This window comes from Rhinoraja longicauda, chromosome 1 (assembly GCF_053455715.1).
Source record: "Rhinoraja longicauda isolate Sanriku21f chromosome 1, sRhiLon1.1, whole genome shotgun sequence".
Classification (NCBI taxonomy): domain Eukaryota; kingdom Metazoa; phylum Chordata; class Chondrichthyes; order Rajiformes; family Arhynchobatidae; genus Rhinoraja; species Rhinoraja longicauda.
Window position 1 is genome coordinate 14,935,962 of NC_135953.1, and position 12,865 is coordinate 14,948,826.

Genomic DNA, 12,865 nt, shown 5'->3' on the forward strand with positions numbered 1-12,865 from the left:
GTTCACAACCACAAAAAACACTACATCATATCTAAACACTACAATTAAGACAAAAAACTCAAAAGACAAACGGACTGCAGGTGAGCCGCAGCTGCTGGGCAGAGCCGCCATGTTCCTGTCATTTTCCATTGACCTGCACCTGGTCCTTAGCCCTCCAAACCTTTCCTCTATAGTCCCTGTGCAGGTGCCTTTCATTCAATAGGGTGGCACGGTGGCACAGCGGTAATGTTGCTGCCTTGCAGCACCAGAGACCCGGGTTCGATCCTGACTACGGGTGCTGTCTGTACGGAGTTTGTGCGTTCTCCCCGTGACCACATGGATTATCCCCGGGTGCTCCGGTTTCCTCCCACACTCCAAAGATGTACAGGTTTGTAGGCTAATTGTCTTTGGTGAAAATTGTAAAATTGGCCCGAGTGTGTGTAGGACAGTGTTAGTGTATGGGGATCGCTGGTCAGGGCGGACCCGGTGGGCCGAAGGGCCTGTTTCCGCGCTGTGTCTCTAACCTAAACACAACTGAACTACGCCTGCTTTCTCGACTAGTTTTCTGCCTTGTTCTCCCGGGCTTTCTCGGCCATGCTCTTCTGTGAATTCATCACATTGTGTGTACAATGGTTCAGCCAAAACCCTTCACTTGCCACCCTCTGCGTTAATGATGGCACCCACTTGTCGCGTGAGTTGTGGTTCCATTTACCTGCAGACTACCAGTCAATGTTTCAATCAAACCACCACCAAGATTCTCTCCAATGAAGTTGGCATACCTCATGTGTCATTTCCCTCCACAGATGCTGTCTGACCCATTGAGTTCCTCCAGAACTGATACTCATCTCTGGTACCGAAAGTCAAGGCTGTTCATTGCACCTGGCCAGGAACAATGTCACAGCTTGCTGCAGCGTTTCAAGTACATTAGTTTAGTTTCGAGATACAGCGTGGAGACAGGCCCTTCGGCCCACCTGGTGAATGAATGAATGAATGAATGATCCGCACTGACTAGAGATCCCTACACATTAACACTATCCTATACACACTAGGTGTGTAGGGTAGTAGTAGTTTCTGATCGCTGGTCGGCGCGGATTGGGTGGGTCAAAGGGCCTGTTTCCACGCTGTGTCTCTAAAACTAAACTAAACTAAACTCAGCATAATTCATTCCTTCCTTCCTACCCACTCCGTCTCTCCAGAGATACTGCCTATCCCCCTGAGTTACTCCAGAGATGCTTCCTGTCCCCCTGAGTTACTCCAAAGATGCTGCTGCCTGTCCTCCTGAGTTACTCCAGAGATGCTGCTGCCTGTCCTCCTGAGTTACTCCAAAGATGCTGCTGCCTGTCCCGCTGAGTTACTCCAGAGATGCTGCCTGTCCCACTGAGTTACTCCAAAGATGCTGCTGCCTGTCCTCCTGAGTTACTCCAGAGATGCTGCTGCCTGTCCTCCTGAGTTACTCCAAAGATGCTGCCTGTCCTCCTGAGTTACTCCAAAGATGCTGCCTGGCCCCCTGAGTTACTCCAGAGATGCTGCCTGTCCCCCTGAGTTACTCCAAAGATGCTGCTGCCTGTCCTCCTGAGTTACTCCAGAGATGCTGCTGCCTGTCCTCCTGAGTTACTCCAAAGATGCTGCCTGTCCTCCTGAGTTACTCCAAAGATGCTGCCTGGCCCCCTGAGTTACTCCAGAGATGCTGCCTGTCCTCCTGAGTTACTCCAGAGATGCTGCTGCCTGTCCCCCTGAGTTACTCCAAAGATGCTGCCTGTCCTCCTGAGTTACTCCAAAGATGCTGCCTGGCCCCCTGAGTTACTCCAGAGATGCTGCTGCCTGTCCTCCTGAGTTACTCCAGAGATGCTGCTGCCTGTCCTCCTGAGTTACTCCAGAGATGCTGCTGCCTGTCCTCCTGAGTTACTCCAAAGATGCTGCCTGTCCTCCTGAGTTACTCCAGAGATGCTGCCTGTCCCACTGAGTTACTCCAGAGATGCTGCTGCCTGTCCCCCTGAGTTACTCCAGAGATGCTGCTGCCTGTCCTCCTGAGTTACTCCAGAGATGCTGCTGCCTGTCCTCCTGAGTTACTCCAGAGATGCTGCCTGTCCCCCTGAGTTACTCCAGTAATTACTCCAGTCGGAGTAATTCAGTCGCCTTTCCTTTCATTTCTGTTTGCGCCTTCCTTCAACCCACCGCTGATTTGTGTCCCTGTTTTGTCTTACAGATTTGCGCCGTGTGCTTGGAGGAGTTCAAGTCGAAGGACGAGCTGGGGATTTGCCCGTGCAAGCACGCCTTCCACCGAAAGTGAGTGTGGCCGAGTGTGGCGCTGAGGGGGAGTGCGACAGTGTGTGTGTGTGTGTGTGTGTGTGTGTGTGTGCGTGACCTGCCTGGGGGAGTTAGCCATTTCTGGCAGCAACCAGCTTTGACAGCTGAAAGCCGCGCATTTTGTTATGTTTAGTTTAGTCTAGAGGTACAGCGCGGAAACAGGCCCTTCGGCCCACCGCGTCCGCACCGACCAGCGATCCCCGCACACTAACACTTTCCTACACGCACTAGGGACAATTTACATTTACACCAAGTCGATTGACCTACAATCTGGACGTCTTTAGAGTGTGGGAGGAAACCGAAAATCTCGCAGTAAACCCACGCAGGTCACGGGGAGAAGGTACAAACTCCGTACAGACAACACGCGTAGTCAGCATCAAACTCGGGTCTCTGGCGCTGTAAGGCAGTAGTTCTACTGCTGCGCCACCGTGTTCCCCCGGAGATACCAAATAGAAATCCAGAACGCTCCTGATTTCAGTTTCCGGTTTAGTCTATTGTCACGTGTCAGCGAAAAGCATTTGTTGCGTGCTGACCAGTCAACAGAAAGACAATCCATGATTACAACCAGTCCATTTATAGACCCATGATAAGGGAATAACATTTAGTGTAAGGTTAAACTAGCAAAGTCCAATCAAGGACAGTCTGAGGGTCACCATTGAGGTAGATAGCAGTTCAGGACTGCTCTCTGGTTGAGGTAGGATGATTCAGTTTCCTGATAACAGCTGGGAAGAAACTGTCCCTGAATCTGTAGGTGTGCGTTTTCACACCTCTGTAGCCTTTGCCTGATGGGAGAGGGGAGAAGAGGGAGTGGCCAGGGTGCGACTCGTCCTTGATTATGCTGCTGGCCTTGCCGAGGCAGCGTGAGGTGTAAACGGAGTCAACATAGGATAAAGGGTGTAAAATTACCCGTAACTCTTCATGGGCCGAGAATGAAGTGCTTCTGTGATGTTGAGCGCAAGGGGGCAAGGAAATGCTCCTTTCCTTTAACCCACTGGTTAAAGCTGAACATGGAAGAGCCTGCAAAGCTCACTTTGGGACCTCAATGAGAAAATCTTGTACCATGGACCTTACTGTGAGCAGACGTGGCCCAGCAATGTGATTCCCAGTATCTCGGCGGCACGGTGGCGCAGCGGTAGAGTTGCTGCCTTACAGCGAATGCAGCGCCGGAGACTCAGGTTCGATCCTCACTACGGGCACCGTCTGTACGGAGTTTGAACGTTCTCCCCGTGACCTGCGTGGATTTTCTCCGAGATCTTCAGACAAACGGACTGCAGGGAGCCGCAGCTGCTGGGCAGTGCTGCCATGTTCCTCTCATTTACCATTGACCTGCACCTGGTCCATAGCCCTCCAAACCTTTCCTCTATAGTTCCTGTGCAGGTGCAGGTATGACGTACAGGTATGTAGGTTAATTGACTGGGTAAATGTGAAAATTGTCCCTCGTGTGTGTAGGATAGTGTTAATGTTGGGGGATCGCTGGGCGGCGCGGACTCGGTGGGCCGAAGGGCCTGTTTCCACGCTGTATCTCTAAAAAGAAAATCTCAATTCCCACACCGACCTTTCTGCCCTGGACCTCCTCCACTGTCAGAGTGAGGCCAAACACACACAACTGGAGGAACAGCACCTCATATTTTGCTCGGGCAGCTTCCAACCCAGCGGTATGAATATTCTCCACACTCCACACTCACCACATTCAAAACATCACTGAAGTCTCACCTGTTCAGCACTGCCTTCAACCACTGAAGGTCACCCCACCCTCCCTCTGTCTCCTTTCTCTGTTCGTTTACTTATTTATCTATTTATTCACTTCCCTATGTTCTCTAAATCCCTGTAAAGCGTCTTTGAGTATATGAAAAGCGCTATATAAATGTAATGTATTATTATTATTATTATTATATTGATTTCTCTAACTTCAAGTAACACTTGCAGTCCCTCTCTCTGGACCACTGTGGGCCCCACCTTCCCTTGGCCACCCGTGCCGGCTCTGATTTGTTCTGTACTTTTCGTGTCCCTCTCCCTTGAATCTCAGTCTGACATAGTCCGTCCGACCAGTGTCACTGTCGTCCTGCTTAGTTTCACTGTTTGTGTCCACTCGTTATCACCCTCTCCACAGCCAACAATGGACCATTAAGATTATTAAGGGGTTGGACATGTTAGAGGCAGGAAACGTGTTCCCAATGTTGGGGGAGTCCAGAACAAGGGGCCACAGTTTAAGAACAAGGGGTGGGCCATTTAGAACTGAGACGAGGAAAAACTTTTTCAGTCAGAGAGTTGAGAATCTGTGGAATTCTCTGCCTCAGAGGGCAGTGGAGGCCAATTCTCTGAATGCATTCAAGAGAGAGCTGGATAGAGCTCTTAAGGATAGCGGAGTCAGGGGGTATGGGGAGAAGGCAGGAACGGGGTACTGATTGAGAATGATCAGCCATGATCACATTGAATGGCGGTGCTGGCTCGAAGAGCCGAATGGCCTCCTCCTGCACCTATTGTCTATTGTCTAATCTCCTTTGAACGTTGTTGCTGGCATTGATTTGTCCGTTTGTATTTGTCCTTTCATTCATTTGTTGCTTGCACCTTTCCATATCCCGAGTCTCCCTCTCCCCTGACTCTCAGCCTGAAGAAAGGTGTCGACCTATTCCCTTCCCTCCAGAGATGCTGGCTGCCTGTCCCCCGCTGAGTTACCCCGCCCGGCATTTTGTGTATAACCCTTTGTTTTGTTTCTCTTTGCGGGCAGGTGTCTGATCAAGTGGCTGGAGGTGCGGAAGGTTTGCCCGCTGTGCAACACGCCCGTGCTCCAAACTGACCAGGAGCCCGGAGCGGTGAACGGGACTGACAATCTGGTGTAACCATCCACGTCTCACCCCACCAACCGCCCCCAACACACCCCGGCTGTTTGTAGAGCAACACCCGGGAAGGATTTACCATTTAAAAAAAAAAGAATTCTCGTTGCCGTTGTTTTTTATTTTTTCTACCGTTTCTTATTTCTGCGTGAATGACGGACCCACACCGGCAAAACCGACAAGGGGTGAGATGCCCAGCGGCAGAACCACAATCGAAGACAGACGCAAGATGCTGGAGTAACTCAGCGGGGGACAGGCAGCAGCATCTCTGGAGAGAAGGAATGGGTCGTGACCCTTCTCCAGACTGATCACCGTGCCAACAGCGGCCAGGCCGTGTAGGGGCGCTGGTTGTCACCCGGTGCGGACTGGGAGGGGAGGGGAGGGGAGGGGAGGGGAGGGGAGGGGAGGGGAATGGAGGGGAGGGGAGGGGAGGGGAGGGGAACGACCTGAGCACTTTGGTCATTGGATTTGCCAGCAACTACAACTGCTACTGGACCTTTCCCTTAGTAAGTGCGGCGGCCACATTGAAGAGCTATTGGCAAAAGGGGGCACTTTACACTGACTCTCCTTCCTCCTCGTCCGCCCGACCACTGTCATTCACAGTACAGCCGGGCAGAGTAAGGGCTACACGTTGCGTACTGGGGGGGGGGGGGGGTGAGGGAATTATTTATACCTTCAAGTTACAGCGAGTCCGATGGCGAGAAAGTTGCAGCGTCATTTTAAGGGAATAGCGGTCAAAGGGAACAGACGCGACCAGAGGTCAAAGCCTCAGAATAGAAGGACGTTCCTCTAGAATGGAGACGAGGAGGAATTTCTACTCCGCCAGAGGGTGGTGAATCTGTGGAACTCATTGCCACCGAAGGCTGTGGAGGCCAAGTCAATGGATATTTTTACGACAAACACAGATAGATTCTTGATCAGTACAGGTGTCAGGGGTTGTGGGGTGGAGGCAGAGGAATGGGATGAGGAGAAAGAGAGATAGATCAGCTACGATTGACAGGCGGAGTAGACTTGATGGGCCGAATGGCCTAATCCTGTGAAAGTGCCCTTGCCGCACTGCGACGTGCGAGGCGGGATGGCTTGGAGATTTATGTTTCAGCCGGTGCCGCAAGATTGTCAAAGCGCAGGGAATGTCCATAGTTACCCGGCCTCTATCGGGAGGCCAGTGGGTTAAGTGTCGAACGAAGTCCCGGGGCGCTCGTGTGAGCCGAAGCTGGATTCCCTATTCATCCCCCCAGGTGCCAGCACTGTATGCCCACACCCCCTCCCCCCGCTCTGCACCCCCACCTCCCTCCCTCCCGCCCTTCCTGCATCCTCCCCACACCCCCCTCCCTGCACCCCACCTCCTCCCCTCCCTGCACCCCACTCCCTCCTGCTCTCCCTGCACACCACTCCCACCCTCCCTGCACCCCACTTCCTCCACTCCCCCCTCCCTGCACCCCACTCCCTCCCCCTCCCTGCACCCCCCCTCCTCCCTCCCTGCACCCCACCTCCTCCCCTCCCTGCACCCCACTCCCTCCCCCTCCCTGCACCCCCCCTCCTCCCTCCCTGCACCCCACTCCCTCCCCCTCCCTGCACCCCCCCTCCTCCCTCCCTGCACCCCACCTCCTCCCCTCCCTGCACACCCTCCCCGCACCCCACTCTCTCCTGCTCTCCCTGCACACCACTCCCACCCTCCCTGCACCGTACCTCCTCCCCTCCCCCTCCCTGCACCCCACTTCCTCCACTCCCCCCTCCCTGCACCCCACTCCCTCCCCCTCCCTGCACCCCCCTCCTCCCTCCCTGCATCCCACCTCCTACCCCCTTCCCTGCACCCCCTCCCCGCACCCCACTTCTGCCCCTCCTCCGACCCCTCCCTGCACCCCACTCCCTCCCCCCCTCCCTGCTCCCCACTGCTGCCCCTCCCCCCTGCACCCCACTCCCTGCATGTTCCCTCCCCCACTCCCTGTAACTCCCTCCCTCACCCACCCACTGCGCCCCCTCTCCTCCCACACCTCCCTGCACCCCCCGCCGCCCCACCTCGGTTAACAACGCAGTTAGCAACGTCACCTTGGGCAGCTGCTGTGGCCTTCTTGTAGGTGGTCTTCTATTGACACCATGTAATAAATCTTCCCCCTAATGTTTATGAAACGCAGCTTATCGGTTTCATAGACGTGTTTATATAAGAATTCGGCAGCAGAATATATTTTAAAACATTGCTATTTGTAAGCTATATTTTTGTATATTTAATTGCTATTTTGAAATTTGGATGGCTTTTGTTTTGCTAATTAATTGCACTGTATTTCAGAGAACATTTGCATGTGATTGACTGGAATTGTAAATAAAGGAGAAGTTTCTGCAAAGATGGGGTGTGACGAGGCTCTTCCTTAAAGCTCTGCTTTTTAGTTTCCGTTTTAGTTTAGTTTATTGTCACGTGTACAATGAAAAGCTTTTGTTGCGTGCCACCCAGTCAGCGGAAAGACTATACGCGATTACAATTGAGCCATCTACAGTGTGCAGATACATTTTTTAGTTTTAGTTTTAGAGGTACTGTTCAGCGCGGAAACAGGCCCTTCGGCCCACCGAGACCGCACCGACCAGCGATCCCCGTACATTAACACACTAGGGACAATTTACACATACACCAAGCCAATTAGCCTACAAACCTGTACGTCTTTGGAGTGTGGGAGGAAACTGAAGACCTCGGAGAAGAGTCACGGGGAGAACGTACAAACTCTGTACAAACAGCACCTTTAGTCGGGATCAAACCGGGATCTCCGGCGCTGCAAGCTCCTTCTAGCCTTAGAGGGAGTACAGAGAAGGTTCACCAGATTGATCCCTGGGATGGCAAGACTTTCATATGAAGAAAGACTGAATAGACTAGGCTTATACTCACTGGAATTTAGAAGACTGAGGGGGGATCTTATAGAAACATATAAAATTCTTAAGGGGTTGGAGAGGCTAGATGCGGGAAGATTGTTCCCGATGTTGGGGAAGTCCAGAACCAGGGGTCACAGCTTAAGGATAAGGGGGAAGTCTTTTAGGACCGAGATGAGAAAACATTTCTTCACACAGAGAGTGGTGAGTCTGTGGAATTCTCTGCCACAGAAGGTAGTTGAGGCCAGTTCATTGGCTATATTTAAGAGGGAGTTAGATGTGGCCCTTGTGGCTAAAGGGATCAGGGGGTATGGAGAGAAGGCAGGTACAGGTTACTGAGCTGGATGATCAGCCATGATCATATTGAATGGCGGTGCAGGCTCGAAGGGCCGAATGGCCTACTCCTGCACCTATTTTCTATGTTTCTATGTAAGGCAGCCACTCTACCGCTGCACCACTGTGGCGGCCTTACATGATAAGGGAATAACGTTTAGTGCAAGGTAAAGTCAGCAAAGTCCGACCGATGCTTCCTTGTTGCAGTGTTCAGAATATTCTGCCGGTGATGGGGTTACCTGATGTAGTACTTTGTAGCTTTGTCAGTGCCGTAGGTGGCCGCTATTTGTATACATTGTGCACGCAAGCAAAGAATCTCACTCTGCCTTGTCACATGTGACAATCAAGTGATAAAGTATAAAGTAAAGAATGTACAACCCAATAAGATCCAGTTGCTCTCATCACAAGCAACTTTTCATCCCAATCCACTCTGATCCAATTCAGGCTTTCCTTGAACTTCCCAATCCTTTATTGTCCACCTCAGGGTCTCGGAACTGCATCCGGGCTCCATTTTGCAACTTCCCTTTAGCACTCATTAGACTTTAGAGATACAGCATGGAAACAGGCCCTTCGGCCAACTGAGCCACTCCCTAACTCTAACCTTACCCCCCCTCTCTCTCACCCCCCTCCTCTCTCCTCCCCTCTCTTCCCCCCCCCCCTCTTCCCCCCCTCTCTTCCCCCCCTCTCTCCTCCCCCCTCCTCCCCCTCTCCCCTCCCCCCCTCTCTCCTCCCCCCCTCTCTTCCCCCCCTCCTCTCTCCCCCCTCTCTCGCCCCCCCTCCCTCCTCTCTTCCCCCCCCTCTCTCCTCCCCCCCTCTCTCCCCCTCTCTTCCCCCCTCCTCTCTCCCCCCCTCCTCTCTCCCCCCCTCTCTCTCTCCCCCTCCCCTCCCTCCTCCCACCCTCTCTCCTCCCCCCTCTCTCCCTTCCCCCCTCCCTTCCCCCCCTCTCTCTCTCCCCTCCCCCCTCTCTCCTCCCCCCCTCTCCCCTCTCTCCTCCCCCCCTCTCTCTTCCCCCCCTCTCTCCTCCCCCCTCTCCCCGCTTGTTTGATCTGAGTTGCCATTCAATTAGAGTCACAGAATGATACAACATGGGGAAAAAAGGCCCTTCGACCCACCATGTCTGTGCTGACCACCAACCACCCATTTCCACGAACTCTATATAAAATGTATAGATATGCAGAAAATAGAAGGAAATTAATGATGTGCATGCACAGATGTGGTGGTGGTAGGGCCTATTCCTGTGCTGTTCTATAAGATAGACACAAAATGTTGGAGTAACTCAGCAGGACAGGCAGCATCTCTGGAGTGGAGGAATAGGTTACATTTCGGGTCGAGACCCTTCTGCAGACGTGGTCTAAAGAAGGGACCTCGACCCAAAACGTCACCCATTCCTTCTCTCCAGAGATGCTGCCTGTCCCACTGTTATTCCAGCATTTTGTGTCCATCTTCTGCAGTTCCTTCCCACACTGTGCTGTTCTATGTTCTTTACTGAATATAAAATTTTGAATCTTCTTTCATAATTAATAATCTTTTCAGCTTTGCATGGCTTTTTCTTTCAGTTTGAACGAGAGGTTTCTTGCTGTAGGAAAGGAATGTGCAGCTGGCTGCCCTTTCACAGGGCTGTCAGTACTGACGCCTCATACTGTGGAAGCTGCAAAGCCAAGTTCTGGTGAAATATTCACTCTGCTTCCTTCTCCTCAAGTGCTCCCTGAATAGTTCCCAGATTTTCCACTTCTCTTACTGGAACCTTGGGTGGGGCTGACCCGATCTGCCCAGTGCAGACATGGGAACATTATAACGCATTCTCCAGGGAGATATATGTTTAGCCTCTGCTTCATTTGCACGCACGTACACATGCATACACGCACGTACACACGCATACATGCATGTGCACACACATACTTGGATGTGCACATACACATGCATACTCGCATGTACACGCACACACACACACACACACACACACACACATACATAAAAGCTCGGGCACACACACACACACATATACACGCACATGCACATATACACACACACGTGCGCACATGTACACACACGTACATATACATACAAACACATATACACATGCGCATACACACCCACACACACAAAAATGACAGCAGACTGTTATCTATTTTTGTGAATTATAGCAACTAATTTTGCTAAGCTTTGAAATCACATCATGTCCTATCAAGATAAAATCAGCTCCTTGTGTTATTGAAGCAAGCTTGCCAGAGGAAAAGTTTAAAAAACAAACTACAGATACTGGAAATCAGAAATAAAACCAAAAGGCGTATGCTGGAAATGGTCAGCATGTGACGCATGAAGGAGATGGTCTTGTATACTGGAATTTAGAAGGATGAGAGGAGATCTTATCGAAACGCATAAGATTATTAAGGGGTTGGACACGTTAGAGGCAGGAAACATGTTCCCAATGTTGGGGGAGTCCAGAACTAGGGGCCACAGTTTAAGAATAAGGGGTAGCCCATTTAGAACTGAGATGAGGAAAAACTTTTTCAGTCAGAGAGTTGTGAATCTGTGGAATTCTCTGCCTCAGAAGGCAGTGGAGGCCAATTCTCTGAATGCATTCAAGAGAGAGCTAGATAGAGCTCTTAAAGGTAGCTGAGTCAGGGGGTATGGGGAGAAGGCAGGAACGGGAGACTGATTGAGAATGATCGGCCATGATCACATTGAATGGCGGTGCTGGCTCGAAGGGCCGAATGGCCTCCTCCTGCACCTATTGTCTATTGAGATAGGAATAATTAAAGGCACAAAATGCTGGAAAAACTCAGTGGGTCAGGCAGCATCTCTGGAGAACGTCTGGTGACGTTTCAGGTTGAGAACTTTCCACCGAATGTATGGAGGAGGAAAAGTCTTTCAGCTTTCTTCCCCCCACCGCCCACTTCCCCAAACCCGCAATCAGTCTGAAAAAAGGCCCCGGCCCTGAAAACTTCATTTCTTCATGTTCTCCAGAGCTGCTGCCTGAGCCCCTGAATTACTCCAGCACTTTGTGCTTTTGGTAAACCAGCAGCTGAGACATATGACAATAAAACACTCTTGACTCTAGATGGTCTGTGGAGCATGAACAGGGATCAACTGGATAGTGGTGCCAAAGGCTTGGACCAGGCGCGCGCGGTTGGTCATTCTGTGCTGGGCCCATTCTGCTGTGCTGTATCAGTCACTTTCCCCATACATCGCCTGCCTAAGAACACAAACATTTTCCTGGCCTCAATCAAGCCACTTTATTGGGAAAAAAAGCACACAAAGTTCTGGAGCAGCTCGGTGGGACAGGCAGCAGTTCTGGAGGAGACGAATAGGTGACATTTCGGTTCAGGACTGAATACAATAGACAATAGACAGTAAGTGCAGGAGGAGGCCATTTGGCTCTTCAAGCCAGCACCGCCATTCACTGTGATCATGGCCGATCATTCTCAATCAGTACCCCGTTCCTGCCTTCTCCCCATACCCCCTGATTCCACTATCCTTAAGAGCTCTATCTAGCTCTCTCTTGAATGCATTCAGAGAATTGGTCTCCACTGCCTTCTGAGGCAGAGAATTCCACAGATTCACAACTCTCTGACTGAAAAAGTTTTTCCTCATCTCCGTTCTAAATGGCCTACCTCTTATTCTTAAACTGTGGCCCCTGGTTCTGGACTCCCCCAACATTGGGAATATGTTTCCTGCTTCTAACGTGTCCTTAATAATCTTATATGTTTCGATTAGGTTTGTAGGTTAATTGACTGGGTAAATGTAAAAATTGTCCCTAGTGTGTGTAGGATAGTGTTAGTGTGCGGGGATCGCTGGGCGGCGCGGACTCGGTGGGCCGAAAAGGCCTGTTTCCGCACTGTATCTGAAATATGAAAATAAATAATATGAAATATGATTAGATCCCATCTCATCCTTCTAAATTCCAGTGTATACAAGCCTAATCACTCCAGTCTTTCAACATATGACAGTCCCGCCATTCCGGGAATTAACCTAGTAAACCTACGCTGCGCGCCCTCAATAGCAAGAATATCCTTCCTCAAATTTGGAGACCAAAACTGCACACAATATTCCAGGTGCGGTCTCACTAGGGCCCTGCACAACTGCATATATATATATATATATATATATATATATATATATATATAAATATGAGTGTGTGGCCAGGGTGGTGTGGGTCTCTGGTGATGCTGGTGGGGAGGTCAGTACCCATGATGGACCAATCTGAAATACTGTGGATTTGGAGTCACATATAGATAGGTCTGAGCAGGGAGTGATGTCAGATTCCCCTGCCTCACAGACCAGGTAGCTTTTTACAACAATCTGGTAGCTTTAGTTTAGTTTAGTTTAGTTTATTGTCACGTATGCCAAGGCACTGTGAAAAGCATTTTGTTGCGTCAACGGAAAGACTACACTTGATTACAATCAAGTTATCCACAGTGTACAGATGCAGGATAAAGGGAATAACATTTAGTGCAAGATAAGGTCCAGTAAAGTACGATTAAAGGTAATCCGAAGGTCTCCTATGAGGGAGGTGGTAGCTCAGGACCGTTCTCTAATTGTTGGTAGGATGGTTC

At 50.9% G+C, this 12,865-nt stretch overlaps 1 protein-coding gene across 1 annotated transcript in view; it reads left to right on the forward strand.

The window, feature by feature from the left end:
• The window catches only part of rnf24 (ring finger protein 24), a 142,072-nt gene extending 135,464 nt beyond the window's left edge, over positions 1-6,608 (forward strand). Inside the window, exons 5-6 of the mRNA XM_078408219.1 lie at positions 2,186-2,265; positions 5,015-6,608. Of these exons, the coding sequence (XP_078264345.1) occupies positions 2,186-2,265; positions 5,015-5,126 (192 nt within the window). The 3' untranslated portion in view covers positions 5,127-6,608. The remainder of the gene's footprint in view (positions 1-2,185; positions 2,266-5,014) is intronic.
• The last annotated feature ends 6,257 nt before the right edge of the window (positions 6,609-12,865 follow it).